At 42.5% G+C, this 24684-nt stretch overlaps 1 protein-coding gene across 6 annotated transcripts in view; it reads right to left on the reverse strand.

Annotated features, from left to right (window-relative positions):
- LOC110977558 (zinc finger MIZ domain-containing protein 1-like) overlaps positions 1-24684 on the reverse strand; it is a 167473-nt gene that overhangs the window by 8408 nt on the left and 134381 nt on the right. For all 6 annotated transcript variants that reach the window (XM_022231790.2, XM_022231791.2, XM_087149161.1 and 3 more), the window contains 13 exons: positions 7193-7334; positions 6510-6646; positions 6154-6298; positions 5671-5923; positions 4991-5191; positions 4151-4405; positions 3508-3655; positions 2872-3028; positions 2409-2619; positions 1924-2029; positions 1564-1789; positions 850-1004; positions 404-541 (listed from right to left, as the gene is read on the reverse strand). In XM_022231790.2, the coding sequence (XP_022087482.1) occupies positions 404-541; positions 850-1004; positions 1564-1789; positions 1924-2029; positions 2409-2619; positions 2872-3028; positions 3508-3655; positions 4151-4405; positions 4991-5191; positions 5671-5923; positions 6154-6298; positions 6510-6646; positions 7193-7334 (2274 nt within the window). The remainder of the gene's footprint in view (positions 1-403; positions 542-849; positions 1005-1563; positions 1790-1923; positions 2030-2408; positions 2620-2871; positions 3029-3507; positions 3656-4150; positions 4406-4990; positions 5192-5670; positions 5924-6153; positions 6299-6509; positions 6647-7192; positions 7335-24684) is intronic.

Raw genomic sequence — 24684 nt, forward strand, 5'->3', positions numbered from 1 at the left:
TGCAAATGGAAGGAAAATATGACCCAACAAAGGAAAGCAATTTCAATTTTGAGGACAATCTGAATTTAAATGGAAGTTTTGCCCTTCACTGATGCAATTTTGTGTACACTTTGTGCCTAGCGCCTTCCAAAAGTCAATGGGAGGAGAACTTCACAAACTGTAAGCTTGGGCAAAATTCCGACTTGTAAACTCTAATTCAATTGTTCAAATTACAAGGAAAAACCCACACATCAAAAGAACACGTCTTGATGACTTTTTGGCAAGTTTCAAACAATTTTTACCATCTTATCAATCATCAATCATGCCAAGAAAACTTGTCGATTGTTTCTTCCTCCCCCCAAGTTTTGACCCACTGGTAGTTTCTGCTTCCAACAACAGCTGGCTGACCAAAACGATGACTCACCGTTGAATTCTGGAGGGGGTGGGCCCCCCATTGGATAGGGGGAATGAGCCATACCCATGTTGTCGTAAGTGTGCATACCAGGCATGGTCATGCTACCCGGCGACATGGCCTTGAACCGCTTGGACGACCCACAAGTATCTGACAGAAGCAAGAACATTGGTCGGTGTTTAGAACACAAAATTACCTCACTTGGCATCTCATTTTGGCATTATCTCAAGATCCTAAGTTATAGTCAGGAATGTTACACGTGCACATCCTATTCTGGGAAGAACAAGAGGACCCCAGCTCCAGAAATTTTCTGTAAATGTGTGGAGTTTGAATTTCAGCCTTTGCTATACACACAAGGAACCCCAATGTGGCAATCAGTTTACTGACAGAGATTTTTGGGCAAAACTATGTGAATCTCAACAACGCGGGAGGCCCCGCCATGTTGTCTTCCCCGGTACCTGGCTCCTCATCCTTGATGTCGCATTTCATGGGCACCGGCTTCCAGTTAGCCATGGCGTCGATGGTGACGTCTTCAAAGTCGGCCGACTGGACGGCAGTCAGAATACCCCACATGAACTGGTCTACTTCCAACCCTTCCAGCATGGCGGTTTTGCTGTGGGCAGATTCGATAATAAAATGTCCAAGACATTGGGAAACAAGGATCATTAAGGTGGAATTTTGATGTCTGTGACGGTTATTAAACTGGAATGCTGCTTCAGTTCACATGATTTACAACACAAAATAGAAACATGATGTCCTTTTTAAATACGTTTTGATGTAAGGACTTTTCAAAACACAGTTTTATCTCTGAACAATTTTGATGTAAGAGGGTGTAAGAGTAAAACTAGTTCTTGAAAGAGATCACTTTGAGATAACCGTAATTTGTAATATATTCATCACGTTGAAGGTATTCCCATATTGCATCACTTTTTGGCGAGGAGGGTCCACATACCTGAGGGAAAGGCATTTGTTTAGTAAAGATTTTTTTCTTTTGTTCTTCTCTCTTAAAGTCCATAGACTTTGTACACAGTTTTGTTTAAGTAAGGTACTTTGATCACTAGTTGCTGCAAGATTTTTACACCCAACAAACACGTCTCTTCCTCTTTTTTTCTTTGTTTCCCCCGAGTCACTGCAGAGGGTTCGTGAGAGGAACCTCAACTCAGCTAACTCACTTGCAGACCGGACACCTCCACGACCCTCTCTCACAGTTGAGCTGCAAGTACGACTCTAAGTCAAAGCACTGGATGTGCTTGCACTCGTGGCCCCTGGCTGGCAGCGTGATGCGCTGGAAGGTGATGGGGCACTTGAGGGAGACCTTGATGGCCGTCTGCTCCACGCCGTCGTCATTGTTCAAGATGCCGCCGCTGGAGGCAGCCACGCTGGAGAAGTTCTTCTTGACTGTGGGAGATGGCGATTACCATGAAAATGTTAACACCGACTAAACATTTTTGAACATCACTGGGTAATGACCGAGGACCTAATGACAAGTGAGGACAATGAGAGAGGACCTAAAATGACAAATGAGGACCTACTTTTGGTAATACAATGTTCGGCAGGGAGAAGTCTTTTCCTGAGCAGTCCCTGTAATACTGATCTCACAGTTGGTCTGTGGACGAGTTGCAAGACAAAGAGATGCGACTGCAAAAACAAAAAAGAGAAAATAGTTGGCATTCAATCTGGTACACAAGATGTAGTCTGTCCTAAATTCACATCATATTTGTAAAAAAATAAACCAGTCAACATACCGATGACTCTGTGCAAAGAACTTTAACTTCAATTCATGTCGTACATTTCCACATAATTTCTTCAACAAATGTCTTTGGGAGGAGCTAGTTCGTGAAACCAATTTTGACAGTTTATGCTTGCACTAGTTCTCCTGAACATTATCAGAGAGATGGTAGTAACTTTGAGCCATTTACTGAACAGTTCCTTTGAAAATCTGCCTTTTTCAGAACTTATTACAAGACAATCCGACAGTGATGATGACAGAAGCTTTTGGTGATTGAAGGCGACTTACACAGCAGCAGGCAGTCACTGTGATCTGTATCGTGTTCCGGCCAGGCTGGCAGACCTCTTTTAAGTACAGCGGCTTGTGCGAGGTCTTGTTGTCTCCCCGTTCTATCGTGAGGGGTGTGGCGTTGACGCTGACCTGCACGGAGGCGGGCCAGTTGGTGTGCATCTGTCGGTCTTCGTGGTGGTAGCATTTGAACTGGAGCTCGAGGTCCGATCTGAGGTGTGGGGGGGGAGACAGAATAGGTCAGCTAAATACTTCATAGGGATTTAGTATGCATGATTTCTAAATGCAGGTTAATGGGGAAACTGTTCAGTTTGTCTTTATGAGTGCACTGTTAAAGATGTGAATGTTTGGATAAATATCCAGATTTTGGAACCATTTTCTGGCATCTAGGGAGTAGCAGAGAAGGAAGAGGAGAGAGGGGGGGAGAGATGTCACTGGACTTTAGTTTGTCAATGTCACTGACCTCCACATGAGCGTTTGGTGGACAGATTGTCGGAGGTGGAAGACGTGATTGCTAACTGCCAGGTTGTGTTCCAGCCTGAACGGCTCCAGGACCACACCGTCGCGGACGGGGAATGTCATGCGAATCTCGTCGCTGATACCGGGGGCGTAGTTGGGTGCTACAAGGCAAACAACAAACACAAAATAAACACACTGAATAGAAATTTATGAAACACTTCTAACTGTTCCATTTCAAACTTGGGTACTCTGATAATTTTTTTAGCAGATAGAAAAACGACTTGACCTTCAACTGAGAGATGACTCTCAGATACTAGGAGGCAGTGGGTAACGTTTGTGCAAATTTCTATTGTAGTGGCAAAATAAATTCGGAATATTGACTTTTGCATACACTGCAATGCTTATGGCTTATGGAAAGCAGGAAAGGTAAGGTAAGGACTTCTAAGATAGCTGGACGTTCAAGGGGCAAATGTACTGAGGTTTATGGCACACAATGTGAAGTTGAATTGGAACAAAAGGCATAAAACGTCAAGTTCAAGTTGAATCGGAACAAAGGAAACACAACAGGATTGATCATGTGAAAGCAACAAATAACAGTAAGGAAGAAAAGCTGGAATGAGACAAACACTCAGCCCCTCACTTGATTTCAGATCTGGAGGCCCCCCTGGGAAGGGTTTGACATCCCCAGTGGGGGACATGTAGGGTGGGATGTTGGGGCTCGGTGTCAATGGGGGTGTCGGGTTGCCGGGAATGCCCGGTGAATGCTGGTAGTTCATACCTCGGTTGGTCTGTGAGGGGGAAAAGATGACAGAAAATACAATGAGAAAGTTCTCTGCTACCCTTGGAATAATACTTGAATGCTACTGGTGGTGTGCGCTGATCGCTGTGCAAATGAAGTTGGGGCTGTTATTTCTAATTATGCTGCACAAGGCATACATTTTTTGGTTACTTCAAAAATATCCATTTTGTGTCAGCCCCCCCAGCTCTCACTTGGAGACATTACTAGTCAAAGCCTTTTACAAGAATATGTGCAACATGTGGACAGAGTATGATGCCTTTTGATTTCCAAAATAGTGGCTTGGCAGTCAGAACATGTCAAATAGTATCAAAGAATTTCATTTAAGCCTTTGTGTATGCATTAAGTAACCAAGTAAAGTGCAAAGAGCGAAGTTACAGGCATACAACGGTCATTAGATGAAGAAGAAGTTCCCAACGGGCCTGATGAATTGGACCCTGGTTCAAACCTTGTCCACGCCGTAAAGGTGAAACGTCTCGCCACTCACCATTGCCTGTTGGTTGTATGGTGGGTTGATCCCTTGCGGCCCGCCGTTGAAATTCCCCCTTGGAAAGAACTGGTGGTTGCCCTGGTAACTCATGCCGTTGCCAGGCACTTTCTGCCGCATGTTCATGTAGTTCGGGGAAGGCATGGGCTGCTGGGAAGGGTAGGGCGACTGCTGGCCGGGGTAGGGGGTTTGGCCCTTCATTGCCCCGGGGCTAGGGCTGTGGGGCATGGGGCCATATTGCTGGTTGGGAATGCCCTAAGCAGAAGGGGAAATGAAAAAAAATTAAATATAATTTGACCCTGACAGCCCCAAATCCTATGACTTCAATATGAGTTTACATATACACCCTTAGGGGGGTAGGGTTAAAATATATTTTCTGTCTTATAAAATGAACGACAGAAACATTACAAGGACAATGTACAGACTTTTTGCAGTGCATGGATGTACATGTATGTATAAGCATGCAACTTTGTCTTTGGCTGGTTTTAAATTTGATGTTGAGGCACTTTTTGGTCAATGTTTGAATGACCTCGCTGGGGTTTGAGTTTAGAGGTAAATGAGACTGTTGGAATGTGCACAGAAAAAAAGAAAATTTTTGATGCTTTTTGTTCCCATAATACATGTATGTACCAAAAGGAAATGAGCTGCCTTCACAGCAGGAATACCGAGTTGAGCACAGAAAAATGGGATTCAACTTAACAAAAGGAGTCATAAGTCAACATAGCACCTTTTGAGTCAAAACCTTTAAGAGATTTGCAAAGTTATTGAATTTTTTTTTCAGGCCATGCTAGGAAAGATCACTATTCGGTTTTAACACAGCCCGCCCGTGTGAACACTCACCTGGTTGAAGTTATTGGGCCCCGGGTGGCCTGGGTACGGCCTCTTCATGTACTGCTGGGCGTACTGCTGCTGCGCTGGGCTTCGCTGCATCATCTGCTGCTGGTACATGGCCTGTTTGTTGCTGCTACCCATGTTGTTCATGAAGGGCCCGCCCCCTTGGTTCATGCCGTACTGGTTGTTGAACCCTGGCTGCATTCTCATCTGGGTAACAGAACCATAATTGGGCCAGAGTCAGAGAAGTTGAGGTCAACAAGGGGACTCTTGGCAAACAAGACTAGATCAACCATTTTCATTTCTTAGATTTCAGTATCAGATGCAGTATGACAAACTCTGTGGAATTTTTGTTGAGAACATTCCTAAATCCATCAAAATCCTTCGCAGTGCAGGAAGCCAATGGCACATCCTCTGATTTGACTTCACCTTTCAAGGACAATCAAGCCCTAAGCAAACTAGCAGCAGTCTAACTCTACCTTCCCAAGTCTAACAAAATCATATAAATCTCCTGATGGATTTTGAAGGATGTGGGAATGTTGGCACTAACCACAGGCCTGGAACAATCTTACTACAGCTTTATTAAAGCAAATTTAGTTTCTCATTAAATTATGCTAAAGCTCAGATTTTCTGTGTGTTTTGTTGGATTTCAATTTCCAATTGTCTGGCGTGTGACACGGCAATCTTACTTGTCCGTAGTCATTCATCGGTTGCTGTTGCTGCTGCTGCTGTTGCTGTTGTTGTTGCTGCTGTTGTTGTTGCTCTTTCAGAGCTGTCACTGTCGCCGTTGCCGTTGCGGTTGCTGTGGCAGCTGCTGCCGCGACGACGGCTGCTGCGGCCGCTGCTGCTGGTTGCGGGAACTCGTTGGGAACGGAGGTCTGGGGCGGACAGGGCCCGCCTGGTCCCATCTGACCTGGGGTCTGGCCTGGGTAACCACCACCACTGGGGAGACAAAACGTCGGACAGACGAAATAAGACTTTCTGATCCCAATGGACTCAAAACTGAAGGAAAAAAACAGGCAGACTTGGGTGTGGGAGATAAAAGCCTCATCAAACTTTCTTCACCCTGCTGGTTTGTATTAATAGTTGGGCACACAACTTCTGATTAAGGAGGGGGGGAGGCAGTGAGTGGGTAAGGAAAGCGCAAAGGGGACGCTGGTCAGTAGCCTTACCCGTTGGGTCCTCTGTATGGGCCTGGCTCTCTACGATATGGGCCCATGCCAGGCATGGGCATATTGTACTGTTTGTTAGAGTTAGCCGCCGCTGCTGTGAACGGATGCTGCTGCTGGGAATACTGGTTGCTACCTGGGGAAGGGCCTGCAACGCAAACAAGAAAAAATATACGGAAACGATAAACAAAAAAAAAGGCCAACGTGCAGTCAAAACCCTTCCTGCTATTCGCCATTAGCAAAAACTTTGGTCCCAAAACCTATAATAGTTGAAATAAAGTAAAAAACAAATTAAAAAAAAAAAAACTCCCCTGAAATAACCGAACCAACCCCCTACATTCTTTGCTCCACCCACCCACCTGGTCCCTGCTGCATTGAGTTATTGGTGAGACTGTTGCTATCGCTAGTCTGCGTCACACCCCATACTGTTGTAACTACGCTGAGTGACTGTTGCGTTGGTTGTTGTCCGCCCTGTTGCCATGCCACTGAGGAATCACTAGGTGTGAAGAAGAAACAAGAATTCAGTGCAAATCGGTGCAACTGGTGGATGTGAACTGTGGACCACTCAATCTGAAAGCCGATGTTCAACCCAGACACATTCGCACATGGTTATATGGGAACTGTGCGAGTTGAGTCGTGGACACACAGAAGAAACGCCAGTGCTATAAACTAAACCCTTAAAAAAAAAGGAAATCATTACCGCTATGGTCAAAAACAATATTTCCAGGGTTTCGGCCCATCAGAACTACCACACAGGAAACAAAAAACACATCTGTTCACTTCTTATTCTGAGAAACATTCTTTGAAACCGCTTTTCAACTCACTTGAACCTGAACAGCATAAATCTAACCAAGGACCAACAAACTTAAAAATCCACAGCTCAAACATGGCGAAACCTTTGTTGAACCATTTGACTGGAGAACCAAGTCTGCAAGCTGACATGTTTGATTCAGTCTTAAGGACCACGGACCACTGAAAATAAAACCAAAACTTGGTCAGTGCGAACCCCAGACCAATGAAAGGCATGTTCAGGTGGACTCACCCTGGGGGCACAGATGGGATGCTCTTCTGCATTTGGTGATGCATCGGCGCTGCACCTTTGCTGGACGTGTCCCCGTTCCGATTCTTCTGGTGTCTCAGAAGGAGAAGACGTCCGAGATCTTCACACCACAAGGATAAAAGAGCTGCAGCGACAAAGAAGAGGGGAAAAAAAGAGAACAGGAAGTGGTAACTGCCTTTGTCAAAATCTGTACAAAATTACAGTTGCGCGCCCTCAGGTGTTGTCATATTTGATACCATGTAGCTGGTCAACGCAGGTCAAGAAACACCACAGAAATGACTCCAAGTCAGCCAACTCATGGAAAGTGTGGGGCAAAAACAAAATACAACAAAACAAAGATTATTGTTCAGTAATTTTTGAAAACAGATGTTACTTGTCATGTTAGCAGGCCAGGTAACTTGAACAATTCCTACTGTTTTTTTTCTCAATAAAGTCTGACAAGGTTTAAGGAGGAATTTGTGAGGGTCATTTCAGTCCCTTGCTCACATTTGAAGGAAAAAAATTGGTTCACAGTTTGTGGGAAGAAAGAGAAAGCAATTCTTTGAAATTTCTGACACCCTGCTCGGTGTACACCATTGACAATGCATTTCCATTGAACCATTCTAGACTGAACCAGCCCCGTAAACCAACACCTCATAGGAAACTGCACCGTACCAGTTCATGACATGCTTCTAGACAATAACTCTGCAACTGTGTAAACTAGAAATGTTGCAGGTACTGTACATGTATGTATTATTGGGGGGGGAGGGAAGACGGAAGAGCACACCTGCACGCTACCAACGGTTCCAATAATGTACATTTTCTTGTGCACCGGGGTGTGAAAGTTTAATTGCAAACAAGACTGCACTGCAAACCTGCCCATCCATATCCACTGACAAATACTGCAATGGTCAAGGTTGTACCCGCATGTTTCTCCAGTATTTTTATTTCTTTTAATTAATTATTTAAAGAAATGACTTTGGCCAGTGTGAAGCTGAGCGAGTAATGCCACTCAACTGAGTCATAACAAACAGCCAGAAAACAAGGGTAATTTACATAAATGTGGGAATGAAGGTCAACCCGTTTGGGCATAATTTCCTAATGGTTAGGGAAAATACTGCTAATTTAGTAGAGGGGGCTTTGCAAACCTCGTAAATAATTTCAAGAGTTTTTAATTTTGCTTTGCAGTGATCACAAGCACCTGTAAAAGCTCTATGTATGGAATTTCAAGTCATTTTTATTGTCTTGCTGATTATCATCACAAAATTCTGGTGAACATTTTGTAAATTAGCATTTCATGAAAGATGTTCTAATTTGATCTTGACAAAAGATTCCAAAAATACGGAAGACTTCAAAACGTTAAGTGGATAAATTTTCAAATTTTTCCCAGAAGAGGAGAAAGAGTTTAATTGAAGAGATCGAAGTAGGAGGAATGTGTGCCACTGAAAATTCAGTCAAGATAGTAAAAAAAAATTATATTCACAGTTTGAATGATAACCCGCTGTCTGCTATTTATCAAGGTACGGTACTTGCTTGTTTATCGCCATTTGTCAGAACCAATATGCTACTTGTATGCTTGCAATCTCCCTTTTTGAACCTGGTAAAAATAATCAGTGGGAAGTGTTCTGTTAGGGGGGGGAAAATCAAATTATCACCATCCACCCGACTGATGGATATGTTGAATTATGCCCCTTGGAGCTGACATGTTGCGTGAGCGCTACTCCTGCTGGTAAATTATTTGCAATCGTTGTTGGCCCCAGCGAGACTACACACACACGCGTGCGCATCCACACGGCCAAGTTGAGTTGGCCAGCGTGTGATTCACCCTGTTCATTATGCTAATTGTGGCGGGATTTCTCTGTCTTACCTTCCCTGTTTTTTTAAATGCTGGGTCCCTGATAACTTAGGCCCTGCCAGGCTCTCTGAGCGATTGTTGCTTGGGATCGAAAATGACATGTGTAAACGTAATATCCCTATCTATGACAGCCAATCGTACCGTCTCTCTTTCACTCAATCCACTTTCTAATAACTACAAAATATGAGGACGATAAAATGACAATTGTATCTCAAACATGAGTGCTCATTTCGTCGTATATCTGACGAACCAGCAAATCAACCATTTTGGTGATTTTCAGATTTTATCTCCAGAACTGACGAATAGGTTTGACAGCTGTATTCAAACAAAGTATTGCTCATAGAACCATGACTACAAAGTAGGAAATGATTTCAAAGACCAATTTTGTATCGTATATACACAAGAGATCAAAAGAGGGTTGAATTAAATCTAAAAAATGGGCACGCAATAACAGCTTAACTGAAAACATGTTTTTCTCGAAAACGGTGATATTTCATATTTGTTGGTTCGTCAGATATGCGACGATTTTTTTTCCAAACTCCAAAACGCATCTGAGATCAAACCCTACATTTAAAAACACACACATATCAGCACATCAAGTGCAAGTGAGTACTTTCAATATTCACTTCCACGAGTTGCTTTCAGCATCATACAATACAAACCAAAGTATTAAATTTTAAATTGAAATTGAAAAATGTGCATATTACACAAACGTACACGTACTTCTCATGCATAAATTCCTACTGAATTAATAATTTCCGGCCCAGTGATAAAAATCAATGACTGTGAACGAATGATCAGCTCTCCATTATTTATTTTGCATGGAGGAAAGACCACACAAATGAGTATATTTTACTGACTAACTGAACTGCTGGGAATAGACTTAAAAGACCACAAAAAAAAAACCAATGAGATTTGGAGGTCATATTTTATATTTATGCCGTGGCAGACAAGGGGATGGAAGTCCAGTAATTTGACAAACTCGCGCCACATTTGTGGGGTTTGAGTTTCCAAGACGATTGTAGTGCATGCCGTCTGCGCGGGGGGGGGGGAGATAGGTGGTGATTGATAGTTTGGATCTGCATGAATCGCTTGCGCAAGCAACAACCATACAGCCCCGGCCCCGGGTCCCGCCATAATTTCTCAAAGTGGCTGGGCCCACTATGAGCTGATTTCTCAGCGTGCCTGAGTGTGTGTTATGATGTGTGCGTGCCAGTGAGCATCTGTAAAGAGGAGGGGGGGAAGGGAGCATTATGCCGGAGAATGTCTGTCAAACGGAAACCAGGACACAATAGACCGGGGCTGGGTTAGGATACTGTCCAGTGATAATTGCAAAATTAGGGACTGAAGTGGACCTTATCAATTATACATGCAAATTACGTGTTGGTAGTGTGAATCGATTTGGTTTTCCAAATTACTGGTAGCCTATTTTTTTTTACACAAAGAAAGCTGAATATAGAGGGGCAAATAAAACACCATGGAAAGCCTTTCCTTACAGTGACTGCTTGAAAAGGAGAGACTAAAATTAGCACACTTTCATCTGAGTCTGTTTTAGAAATAAAATATCAGAAGCAAATTTCTGTTTTCCATAATGACAGAAAAAAAAAATGCGTTACACTCGGAGTGAGGCCTTACACTATGCAAAAACTCAATTCCTGAGAATGTACATCTTTGTTTGTTGAAAAGGTTCATTAATTTTTAAGACAGACAATCCATATTGCTCTGTAATAAAAATATCTTGGCAGCTAAAAGGTTATCGGCTGACAGACATGGAATTCTAATGCACTGCAGGACAGCAGATTATTATCTTGGGGTGCTTGAACGAACCATGGAAAGCGAGGAGGGCGGCAACGGGGAGAAAAAAAAATTAGGAGAAATTGTGTGTTGCGAGCTGTCCCAGAAACTGCTACTCCAAGTACATCTTCTTGCCAATGGGCCCTGGGGCATTGAGCCGAGCCACTCAAGAGCGCTGCGTTAACGGGCAGTGCGGGAACGACCTAACCGAGTGCAGCCCAACGAAATCACCAAATGTCATCGGGATTGTATGTCATGTAACTTCATTAGCTCCTGGGAGAGGAGCAATGGAACTCGAAGCCTCCCATGGCAAGTTCCATCTTCAAGAAAACCAAACGACTATCTCTTCCCCCTCTTTTTTGGCCCCCCCCAACCACCAGCCTTCCGATCTTCTTCGTAAAAGGTTACAGGTCGGACTGATTTGATTTGTGCTAATTCGGGGAGGGACAGGCGGCAAGCACGTTGCATACAACGCCACGGGAGACGTATCATCTGACCGGTGAGCTTTTCAGCGATCTTGACGTAAGGTGTGAACTAAGCATGTAACTTGATGTTGTTTTTTTTTTTTTCATTTTTTAGGGGGGGGTATACATCCATCAGAACAAACCCAAGTCCAGGCTTTTAAAATGTGGCCTTTTCTTTCGACTGCCTTTTTGCAATGTAAGTAATTTATCAGAATGTATTACAGCCCCCATGTGCTGTATTTTTGAAATTGAATTATAAACAGATTGGGAATTGTAAAATGAGCCTCCAGAGAATTTGTCCGACTCTCCCTCGATGCTTTCTGAGAGCTGTAAGCAACCGGTCTCTGACTGGGTGACGGGTCTGTCCATGTGAAATGGGGGCCCCAGAAAAAAACAGAAGCTTGATAAATTACGTGCAGGGCTTTTTTGCCATTTACGACAAATTCTGCCTTCTGCACGGGGCTGAGCATGAGAAAACTGCCACAATAAAAATATGGTGCTTTTTGGAGATAGGTTGGTTGGAAAATAAGCCAGGAACGAATAAGTGAACTCACAAATTGACTACTGCTCTAAAGGGGCAGCTGTATTTTATTCTTGTTAGCAAAGTCTCATTTCAATTTAATCAAGACAGACCCATTCCAGTAGTACGCATCCCCCCCCCGGAGAACAAATGACACGGCTGCAGAAAATATCAAAAAGGTAATTCTTTAGTTGAACCTCAGCCATCTTTGAATATCCTGTGAAAAAGAATAAACCGTCCAAATTCACAAACATAATGGGCAACACGAAACACTGGTTATTTCAGATTACAAAGACGAAATCAACGGCCATTACATCAGCCGTTCATGCCAGTCTCCTGCCTGAACAAACAAGAGGCCCTCATGATGTCTGTTTTCTTTCGAAGGGGAGGGCAAGAAAAGATACATGGATTTCTGAAAAAGAGCAAAAGAGACAAGGGGGGGGTGCCTAAACAGCACAGCCAGCAAACATTGAGAGTGAGTTAGAAATTACTCCGTTCAGAAGCCATTATGTGGTGGCCTAGAATGTGACAATCAACAATGACCGATTTTGTGGACAAACTGGGACACCAGTGGGAGGTGTTACCAGTACATACCACTGCGGGGACAATGCTGACCACAGGTGTAATGAGGGACTCAAGACCAGAAAATGGATTTTAGAGACTTAAAATGTCACATCAATGGTGAACACCACATGTAGATTGGCACGATGCTGGCTTGCTCGTAAGATCAATCCACTAATTGAATCAACAAATTCTTAGACATCAAATAGCACGAATGGCATCTCGTGCACAAAATAACATCACAAAATGTGGGCAGTTGTTATAAATTGAGACAACTGAGGAGCTCCCCTTTTAGCAGTGAGTTCATAACCAAACCTCAACACAGAAAAGTGTCTAATTTTTGCGGGATTTTGGACAGAGGAGCACCGCCTGAAAATGGACAAATTTTCCAAATAAATATAAACGCAAACACAATCAGCAAAGAGAACTATGGCAACTTTCCTTGAAAAGCAGAACTCTTTTGCCGAAATATGAAAATATTGAGGGGAAAAAAAAGACCAACAGCTCTGGCTCCATCTGCTGAGCAGTTACCGCGGCAGCCAAATCGACAGCTTGCCTCACACAAAGCCAGCAAAGCTCGGCAGGTCTCAGATGGCCTCTGAGCGCAACCTGTCACACTCCAATGACTCTTCCAAATCACTCCAACATCCCTCAACCGTACAATCAATAAAACCCCACCTCTCACCTGACACCAATGGTCTGATCCTTTGTGTTTCAAAACATCGGCTAATGACAAACTTACAATCCTACGCCATGTAGTAATTTTTATTCACCAAACAGATTCTTGGAGACTTTGAAAAAGTCATTTAATGTACACAATGTTTTGCTAATGGGCTCCTCCTGGAAGGTTGGATATTGTCTGGAATAGTCCATTCTGGGTGACGACGACCAGAGTGATACAGACTGAATGGAAAAAGAAACCAATGGATCATTCCCAGGAGGCAGGAGGTCACTGGGCCATCTGTAAATAAGGGATCCTTATATCCCTGATCCTAATCACGTGAGGGAATAATGCCAAGATTTATTTTTCTTGACAGCAATATTCACAGAAGAAATGTAACTGCTTATGTCGCAAACACCGTTCCCCTTTAACACCACGTCATTAAAAAGGCTATTTTATTTTTTCCCCCAGAAACATCAAACACACCCAATAAGAGAGCGAGAAAAAAAAAAAATTAAATATGGATTGCGATGAAAATAAAATGAAGCGATTCTTACTGTACTCAACATGCACCGTGGAGCACACTACGTGTAAGTATGCCAAACCTGTGAATAAATTCAACCTAATTCTTTGAATGTTGAATTATGCAAGCTTGACACTGTTTGCTTCCCACAGCAGGTACATGAAAAGCGAATCTAGTGTCAACAGAGAAAAATGAATAATCAATAATACTCAGAAATAATAAGCTATTTGTCCCGCTATGGCTTAGGCTCGTTACAATAGAGATGCATGTGTTTCGGACCATTATGGAGAAAAGACAGAATGCCGTGTGTGCCAATACAGCGGGAAGACTTCATTTCAGCAACCAGATACATAAGGGTTCACTTAAATGTCACAATCAAGTGTTAACTACCGTGCTTGCATTAATCTATGTAGCAACAAGATTTTCTGATGAACAACTTGTCTTGTGGACAAGAAGATACCAGTTATGTGATTTGTTAAACTACTTTTCTTTGAAGGAAAACTTGAGGCAAGCTCACAGGCTGGGCAAGCATTTGAGGTCCAGAACATTAATGTGCATTTAAACTGGGTTTAGAAAACAAACAATCCTGGAGTCAAAGTTCTGGAGGACAAGGCTTCTACCTTTAAGCAACAGGGTTTCTCAGTTGCACACTGCCTTTCTGAGTGCTTGTTTCGACAGGAAGGAAAAAAAAATTGCAGCCAGCCTTTCACAGAATCTGGATCACAAAGTAATTAATTGCTGATCCAACTTGACCAATTATTCTGTGTCTGCTGGGCACGTTTGGAGAGGGAACGAGAGAGAGAGAGAGAGACAGACAGAGAGACCGGGAGGTGAAAACGAGGGAAAGAGAGAGGGGATTGGGTGCAGCGCATCGCTCACTTGCTCCCTCCGCATGAGAACCTCAAACCCCCCTTGGCAAAAATCAATTCACGGGCCACTGCTCAAAGACACGTTAATAATGACATCAGGGGAAAGGTAGATTAAGAAAATGGGGGTGAATATCGGGGGAAAAAATAAAATCCTCGAAAACACAAGATGATGGACGGAGAGAGAGAGAGTGGGAAAAAAAATGGGGGTGTGGACCTGGGAGAACTGACAAGAAAAATTTTTTTTTTCCATAATATAATCCTTGGAATACCCTCGGATGGGTTATTGCCCGCTTGCAGCTTGTTTGTTGGCCCATTCCTATTTTGCTCTTCAATTACACACTCCCCACTGCAAGGGTAAAAATTGGCTAAACAGTTGTTATTTTTATCCCACCTTCTCGGGTCTGGGGGGGGTCGATTCTCCCATATACACCTTAGGATGGAGTGGAAACAGAGATGCTCCCTGTTTAGCCCTGGGTACGAGGACTAAATAACCTTGCTGGATTTCACCAGGATCCAGCTTTGGTGGTGATGGGCCACCTCAGCGGTGACTGTCCAGTTAATTGCGTCTTGATCAAGGTTTCTCCAATGACTTCTGATATTTGCTCCCGCGATTTTCTAATATGTGGGAGGATGTGACGATGGGCAAGGTTATGCTGTCATCAATTTAATCACCGTTAGGGATAATTGGCTGACCATTGTGTTCACTTCTTCCTTCAGTGTACTTCCCAATATTTGTTCAACAACCTAATAATGCCATTGAAGCTCATTATGCCACATGGAGCAAGGACATCAGGAACGATTTCCTAAAACCATTTTTCTCTTTACAAATTTTTTTGTCATAGCCAGGTGAATTTGTATTTTTTTTCACTCTAAACCAAAGTGACTTTGCTTTTTATCAGAGGTCATGTTGACAAATATAAATTAGTTGCTACAATGTCACACCTCATTTGGAGTGACGTCAGTGTTTAGTTATGTTATCAGATGACATTTCTCCAACTGATGTGAAGGAATTCTGTCGCAATGAGGAAATCAAACTGGCACAAGAGGTCTTTACCTTGTTGGTTTTTTTTTAATGGCGCTTGATAACATTAGACACGCACGGACATTCAGAAAAAAGGTCAACTTTTTATCTTATCAAACAAGAGCAGAACGGACATGTTTATTTTGGCACCTTGAATAAACTTTCATCTGTTTACATCTTTGGCTAAATTAGTGACAAGAAGAACGACACAATGATTCACAATGTGCACAGTTTTGCCCACAAAGAACAGAGTTTTGGTGAAACTAACAATGCACATGAGCAGTGTCCAGTCAGCGATCTGATCATCTTTTTTAAGGCAACAAATGGCATATAAAATGGCCAAAACTAAACATAAATAGGGCTATACACCAATAGGCTTCTTTTCAAAAAGCTGCAGAAAAAATCCAGAAAACCAAGAAAACATTAGATCCAACTAACTCACAAACAGACTTGTTATCTGAAAATCCTTCATGCTAGATCCTTTCCAAAACTTTCACTGGCAAAAGTTAATTTTTTTTCGTCCAGAAACAATATGACCATCACCATCCTTGACTTGCCAGCAGAAGTCAGGCTTCTTGCAACCAGATACCCTGAAGGCTGAGCCCCAACATCTGACCTCTTTCCCCTAGCCTCTGCTCTCCCAACATTTGCGGTTTTCTCCACAGGCAGCATTGTGAACCCCCCCCCACAAAAACAACAGAGAGCAGAACAAGTTCAACAGTAAAACCGGTTCCCCTGCTGACTTTTACACACTATCTCTATCCACAACAGCCTTTTCCCTGGTGCCTTTCGGCTTCCGTCAGTTGGAATTCTGAACTTTCCAACCGACCCCAGGAATATCCCTCAGGGGACAAAGTGCCTTATCCTCTGGAATTTCAGTCATTCTTTATTCTCCGCTAATTTCATTTTTTTCCCCCTTCTCTCTCTCCTGTCTGCCGACTACACCTCCACCCCATCTTGGTCGGTGGAACTGAAATAGGAACAGGGGACATGGAACTAGCCTTGAGTTGGCTGGGGTCCCAGGGGCATCTGCTCTGAGGCAGTGTTACAAGAGATTTCAGAGGCCCATCGAGGTCAATTCCAAAGCGTCGGTGTCATGTTTCTGGGAGACTTTCAGTCACCAAACAAGAATTCTGGAGTTTCAGGAACTTCTGAGCCACCGACATCCAACCTATAAACTAAATAGGCCTGTCACTCCATCAACTCTGCTTGATGAAAAGCTGCTAAAAAAGTCTTCTGCAACATAGGCTGTTGCTACTTTGGAAAGACAATTTCACATTCCAGTGAAGCAATTCCCTTTTGACCATGGCATACATGTATCTAAAGAATAATGAAGCAAATAAACATGCAGAAGAACCCTGAAAAAAGTACCACTGTAAAAAAAAAAAAAAAAAAAGCACATGAGAGAGTCTCTTTTAGCGATTCATGCAGCCAGGCAAGGGCATTGATTAATTCCACCATGATTGGATTTCCAATTACAGAGGGGGCAATTCACAGCTCATTACAAACACCAATAGAGTCAATGATGAATAATAAACTGAACCAAATGACTTGTTTGCCCTTTTTTGATATCTCAAGGTCTCTAATGTTTATCAACAGGGGGATTCACAACAAACAAGATGAAGATTACAGCTTCTAGTCTCGGATACTTTTATTAACTATTTTTGCATCAATTTCCAGCGACCACACTTACACACTTCCAGCCCGTTCTTTGGAAAGAAAACCCATGTATTTCCAGTTGCTGTGAGCTGGTCAAACCGTAGCAGGTTTCCATCTGACATGTCACTTTTATCCCTTTAACTATTCCTTTTTGGCATGAATTACCGGTGACAATCCACTACATCACACTCTTGGTCAAAATTTCTATCATTGCTCTGTAATCTTATCCCCCCAGTCAATTTCAATTTCATGCTCTCACTGTCTGTAGATTTTAATATTCCGCGGCCAAATCGCACAGGTCGGCAAACCCATCGGTTGCTGACTAACAGTACACGTACACGTATGTAAATAAACTGAAATAAAATTTAACATCCCTTTACATTTAATGTTGTGGAATGCGCAACTGAATTTAAAAAGTGGTACAGCCTCTCCAGATAACTTTCCAAGGGCTAATACACTCGATGTTTTACGGGCAAATGTAAATTTACATTCTCAAGCGCAATCCAGACAACAGAAATGCATATAATCTTTTATTTCAATGCTTGAACAATCAAAAGAGTGACGTCTCACTCCATCCTAGTCTAACATTCACATTCCAAATACACGTATCTTGACCGTAGTTGTCATGAGAATTTCTGGGCGGAAAGGCTGTCATCTCCACGATGACGGTGAACATTTTCTTCTCAAAACTGGCATCGCAGAATGGATCGGTGCAACCTAGTATTTAAAATGTAGTTTCAGTTTAATTTGGATTTGGACTTGAAGTGAAATTGACCTGTTTTTGCTTCGTTGAAGTATTTTTCCAGGTCTTTTTCTTGATGTTATGGCTACTGCACAAACCTGAGAAGGCAGCACAGGTTATTTTAGATGTACGATTGGTGGCTGTATTCTTGGAGCAAACCATGCACAGAGCACATGCATTATGCAAAACAATTCCAGTAATGAGCTGGGAATCTGCCCCCAGTAATGTGTTCCAAATCAGCCGCCCTTTCAAGGACAAGGGAGAGAAACCATTTGTGTGTGCGTTCATTCCAGTTGGAGGGTAACCTATCTACACGTATGGTCAATTGGCATGAAGCGGGTTTATGACGTTCCGTTTAACATTTCTGTGGTTGACTATACAATATTCAATTTACAGTGAAAAATAATTCAAATCTGAGCATTTTCAATTATGTATGATTTTTCCTCTAACATACAAATACCCCAACTTTGATGAACTTCGAAGAAATTAATTTGACAATTTAATTTCCAGTTTTCATAAAAATCCAATTCCTTTCTCCAGTTGAAATAATAAATAAATAAGAGTGTGTTTAGTTCCGACACAGTCATGGCGCTCGCATACATCTAGCCTATTTGTAATTTGTAATCATACGATCAGACAGGATTTTTTAATTGATTACCTATTTAACACTATTGGGGGGGAAAATATGTGAACTCAGTGGCCCACAAGCAGCCTCATCCTTGATATGTAAATATACCCAGATTGTACACACAGCCTTATCAATATCACATAATGCCGGGGTCAATATGTTACACTGGGCGCTAATACAAAGTGCATGTACATGTACATGTGCATCAACATTAATAAGCCAGATTGTTATCTGCCGACTGACACCCCCTTCCACTCAATGGAACAGGCCATCAATCAAGGCACAGCCAATTTTGACCTTTGAAGCCAAACAGGAGAGGCTGGGTGCAATGAATATTCATGAACTGATCCTCCAATGCCTCCTGGATCCCTGGTATGTGCGCTTGTTTCTTTGTTGAGGGCTTTTTTAAAGGGGCAGCGGAAGGCCATGGGCTTTAAAGGAGCCTACCAAATGTAAAAGAAACATTTTGAGAGCTGTTTTCTGAAGAAAAAAAAAATCTCACATGCTAAATCTGAACAGAAATTTGGTTTCATTACACCATTTGCTGCCAACATTTAAGAATTAAAAAGTGCCCATGAAACTGAAATTTAAAATCAAAATACAGGGCTAATCAATGCAAGAACAGAAATTCCTTAGAACAATTTTAATGATTTGAACAAAACACCAAGAACCAATTAACTCCCACAAAAACAACAAACAAACAAACAAAACCACCGATTCTCTGGATGTTTTCCAACACTCTTTGAAGGGAAGAATGGATAAGAATTCGAATCAGATAATGACAGGCTTCGGGACGATACAGACGATCAGTGTACAATCGTCCACAACAAATGATAACATCCAGCACAATGGTTCGTACCTTCCTACTGCCATAAATCTCAACAGTTGCGGGGGAACTTACCTACTAGGATTAATAAAAAGATACCTGACCTACAACAAATACAACGGAGAGAGAGAGAAAGAGCCCAACACTTGTTTGGTACACCATGGCCTGAAAAGAAGTTACAACCGGGGGCTGTGTATGCATTAGAATTTACAAGATGGAAGGACTCGATAAAAGATGAAAGAGGTTGCTAAGGGGTAGGTGGAGTGCCCGGGCTTGCAAAAGTTGGCCGAGTTGGGCCGGGATTATCTGAGGGAAGCTTGTGGGGCAGTGCCCGGCCAAATAGTTTGCCCAGAACCAGGGACTGGGAAAAAGAAAGGCAGAAAAATAAGATCGGTGTATTCTCGAGGGCAAACATGTACTGCAGTGTGCTGTCAGAGGCCTGAACCCACTGTGCAAAGAGTTAACACACCAAGACATATCTACATAATGTGACTTGGAACTGATTCATCAGAAAGATCTCTATCAGTTATTCCTGTTGCTGGCGGCATTATGACGAGGGTGGTTCAGTCTTTCAAGAACCCCCCCAACTAAGAAGGAAGCAAGAAAGGAAATGCTCAACGGTAACACCATGCTGTTATTTTGTCATAAACAGTAGCAATAATGCGATCATGTGAAATCAACCACGACAAAAATAACACCCAAGTGCCAAATGCCGTCCTGTCGATGGTACTGTTTTTTTTTAAAGTACATGTAGGTCCCTCCATGATGTGCACATAGCCTAAGATTGTGCCCCAAAGGCGTAATGCTTGCAGCAATGGTAGTACTGCTGCAAATCTGAAAAGGTCAATGGAGGAATCAAGTCTACTTTCTTCCTTTTAGAATTATCCATGAGCCGCGGGGGGGGGGGGGGAGGGGGAATCTACCAGGGCATATTGATAAGGTTTCAAGCACAGATTTTGTGGCTTCTAATCTGCCTCTAAAATATCGGATGATACAGGAATTGTCCAGAAAGTGTCCGGATAGGTTGAGTTTGCATCAGGAATCCGTCCGGGGAACCGCAGCTCCAATTCAATTTCTGGCTTTGCGTTTAAGCAAGGGCGGGCAACCCAAGGTGCTCTGGGACTTGCAACCCCGTGGTCATCGCATCAAGGAGAAGTTGGCTCTCATGGAGACAGTTTCAGTCAGTTGCTACATGTAGGCCATCATTCTCCCCTCAGTGATGCGAGGATTGGATTTTTGTAGAAAAAAAGCACCGATAAATACACGTACACTGTCAATACAAGCCAGACCTTTTTTCCTGATGACACTGATTTCAGATGTAATTTGTCATTATGATTACAAATTTTTAAAAACATACTTACTTCTTGATGGAAAGGAGTAATAAACATCACTGAAAAAAAAAAGAGCTTCAGTATGATTTTTAACAATGCGTCTATTTCCTGGAGCTCTTTTTTTTTATTCAGAGGGAAACTGTGTACACAGCAGTGATAGTTTCTGATATTGTTTGTACATGTCACCGGCCCACACGAACTTGTAACAGATGGCTGGGACTAAATAGAGGCTGAGAGGGTAGCTGATATGTTGAGTGAACGTCCGACAGTATCCACATTTTGAAAATATGGTATTTACATTAAAGAGCCAAATAAAATTTTTCACCCCAAAAAATTGACCTGGGTCGAAGAAAAGGGTTGATGGGTTTTCTGTACCGATTAACATTTGGAGGTTGACATCTGTGCTTGAATTTCTGGAATTTCAAGAAGCCGAGGAATCGCTACAAAGCAACGAACACAATTATCCTGCCTTTAAGATTAAAAACCAGCTGGAAATAATCCCCACGTCAATAGGAGAGGCATATTTCTCCCCTGGGGTGATGCCGTTGCGATGTCATGGCATTATGTGTATCACGTCATAACGTCGGTCACCAGGGAAAAAAGTGCGGTGAATTCCAGTCGGTGGGTTCTGCGTATAAATCCCCGGCAACAGACCACAAAAATGTTGAAAGGCTAAATATTTCAAACCGGTAGGACATAAATGTAAATGCCCCTTCAAGTAAAAAAAAAAAAAAAAACAAAAACAAGAAACTTCCTTTACAGTCAAACGCAAAGAACCATTGCAATACAGTAGTGAGTTTTGTGCAAGTGTGAGATCTACTTCACGGCACACCAATATGTGCACAATTCTAGCCTGTTGTAGTTATTTGTAACACACTGAGCTATTCTGGCCATAGATGTTCATTCTACAAATATCCTGGTAAATACACCATTATGGGACTGCTTTCGAATCTGTACCTACCATTGTAACAAACTTAACCCCATCCCAGCCAATCAACCGACAACGGCACATATCTTCCAAGAGACAAAGTGTGAACATACATGTGCACGTACACCCCTTGCTGAGAAGCTGTGAAATACAGTGTTTACTTTTCTGTATCAATCCAAAATATTGCCAAAATAAATAACAAGGCTTCTTAGTATTTGGATTACGCTATTTGAGTAAAAGTCTGAGTACACTAGTCTGCCATAAAAATACAACTCGAATATTCTATGAAAAAGGAAAAAGAAAAAAAAATGAAATGAATAGGATTTTCGAAGTTGAAGAAACACACCTTCTTTTCTCCGTGTCCACCACGGTATATTCAACACTGAGGTGTTGTAACGGCCAAAGGGGCAAAAATAGATGAATCTCTCTTTCCCCTTCACTTCACCGTCTGAATTTATGCGAATTAATTAGCCTTTTGCTCTGGCCTGTGAGGCCAGGAAGATATAAAAACAAAAAAAGGCGGGGGGGGGGGAAGAGGGACGAAGGAAGGGAGACGGAAAAAAAAGCGCCAATCATGCACACTTCAGTCGAGTTTACGAATGACTTGACCCGAAACCCCCAAAATATCAACTGAATATAGACTGTGCGCATGCTAACGGAGCGCCAAAACAGGGACTGAAATTGTGTGGGATGAGCGGAGGTTGTGGCTAGATATGACAAGTGCTTGAACTATGTACTAAGCCCCGCACGGTCTGTTGTCTCATGAGGAATTTTCTGCCGTCTTCCCCCCATCATATTGGCAATCAGTGGCGGGGAAGCAAGAAATCACTGGATAGGTCATGACTCGACTAGACACTTCCACTGCACATGGATATTGACAAACAGACATTCTATTAAATAAGCCAAACAGCTGATAAAGAGGGACAGGGCTTAAAAAACCCCACCAAGTGAAAATATCAGTGTACACGCATCTTCAATTGAGCTCAAATAAACTGAAAAAATTTGAATATTTCTGCAAATTTGGGTCCCCCCATGACAAAACCTGAAATTATTTAATTCCTGTTCCAACTCTGCAGGTCTACAATGCACAATGGAAATCCTTCCACGCTATCTCTTAAACTACTGGTATTAAAACTCAGGCCAAAAAAAAAAATAAAGTACAGCCTCTATCTCTGCTTTTCACAAAGGCCAATTCAATATCTGCTAAACCCTAAGAAACCATTCAACACTAGTTGTCTCCGTTGCTACAATCTCTCTCCCCCCCAGCCCTCTCGGCCTTTTAGCTTTGGCAAGGACGACTTCTTTTTACACCGAGGTCCTTCAAAACCTCCTCCCTTTAACGAGATTAGCATCTCCTCCCCCCTCTCCACAACACACAATAATGCTGAATGCCCAACAACAACATCAGGAACCTGACCAGAGGAAGACCAGGCCTGAATTTATACAGCTTCTCCAAAAAAAAAATGGCCGCACCGTTGAGGACAATGCTGTTTTGACAGGGACGGTTATATTGCCCTTGTTGGTACAGCTCTTGAAACTTGTTTTTCGAGGCTTAGATATAACTTAGGTTTACCGTGTGTGCTCTTAGTGGAACAATTTGTTTTGAATATCCGTATGCATTTGACACTTAAAAGAATTTATGTGTAGACTTTGCCTCAAGACGTACATGTATATCAATTGAACTCGATAGAACTGCAGAAGTACAATGTCTAAAAACAAACCAACAGTTCAAAACCAAATCAATTACGAAATTCCAGTCCAGGGTAATCCCTTTGATGTTGATGCTCAGTTCTTGTCAACTACTTAATCTTGCCGTGGAGTGAGATTTCCACAATCCCTTCCACCACATCACAAAGTGAAAGTTCATAACGAGGCCTCGCTGACTCAGACTGACTCGCGCTTGGAATCAGCAAGGAGGTTCATCTTACAGGTGGTTGCTGGATGGGCCACTTCTCCTTTGTCTGGTGTGCACAAACAGCAAGAATTGACTCTCATCCTGGGAGAGGACACAGGTACACGAGCTATAAAGGAACTTTCTATCTAAAAACACAGGACCTTCAAAAAAGGAGGCAGAAGTACGCATATGATTTCTTTATATTAGTATCATTTCCATAATTGCCTGCTCGCTCAGAGATTGCTTGCTCAGAGTGTTTTTGAAACCCTGAGGAAATGTGAGTTGAGCTTAATATGACAATAAAGTTGAACTTTGAAGGTTTTTCTTGGGGCAGTCACTGAGGTTTACAAATCATCTGCAAATCTCATCGATGAAGTGACGAAAGCAAACATGATTCATGATTACTCAGATCATTACTATTTTCACAAAATCGCCAAGGTGAATTGGGACTTGGCAACTGGCACTACCAGTCCACGCCAAACACATTAGATTCTACTAAACTGACTGGTGACTGATACCGAGTCCCTTTGGCATCCAGTGAACGCGTTTTCATGGCTGCAGGACGAGCTAAGTGGTTTTCCACCTCCACGTTAAATGATAATCATGTACATAAACAATAATAGACACATTTCCCAACATCCTGGTTCAAGGTTATGTTTGTCGCACAGGATGCCGATAATGTTTGCCGGGATCTATGTTATAAAGTGACAAACAATCCAAACAACAGGTTCGAAGTGAACAGAGAAGCGATTCTCCTTAAGAGCCCATGCTTCAGGCTCTGACTGCATCATCACTTTTGCTGAGAAAGCCAAAGCTCTCGCCTACCTGAGAACTTTCTTACCCTTAAAAATCTGAACTCAAGGGGCATGTTTGGCAAGGAATATTCTTAAATGATCACAAACCCTCCAAAGGGCAGGAAACCAAACACCCGTTCTCTACATTAACAGCTTTCATGAGGGAAACCCACGTAATACTGGCTTCCACAATCCTGCAAAATCCCCCTCCAAAACCTCCTCAAGAATTCAGGAGGATCTTGGGAGGTTGCCATAGTAACCACCTTAGAATCCATTCCCTGGTCTTGTAGTGTTTTGATTGGCTCATGCTTTGAACCTGCATGGTCGGTTAAACGTCCCCACTTTGTACGAATATTGCGACCTTATCATCAAATGAATAAAAGGGAGGATGTTCCAAGTTTGAAACGTTGTCAAGCAGTTAAGCT

Source organism: Acanthaster planci, linkage group LG19 (genome assembly GCF_054643075.1).
Source record: "Acanthaster planci isolate LZ-2023a linkage group LG19, COTS_SCS, whole genome shotgun sequence".
Taxonomy (NCBI): domain Eukaryota; kingdom Metazoa; phylum Echinodermata; class Asteroidea; order Valvatida; family Acanthasteridae; genus Acanthaster; species Acanthaster planci.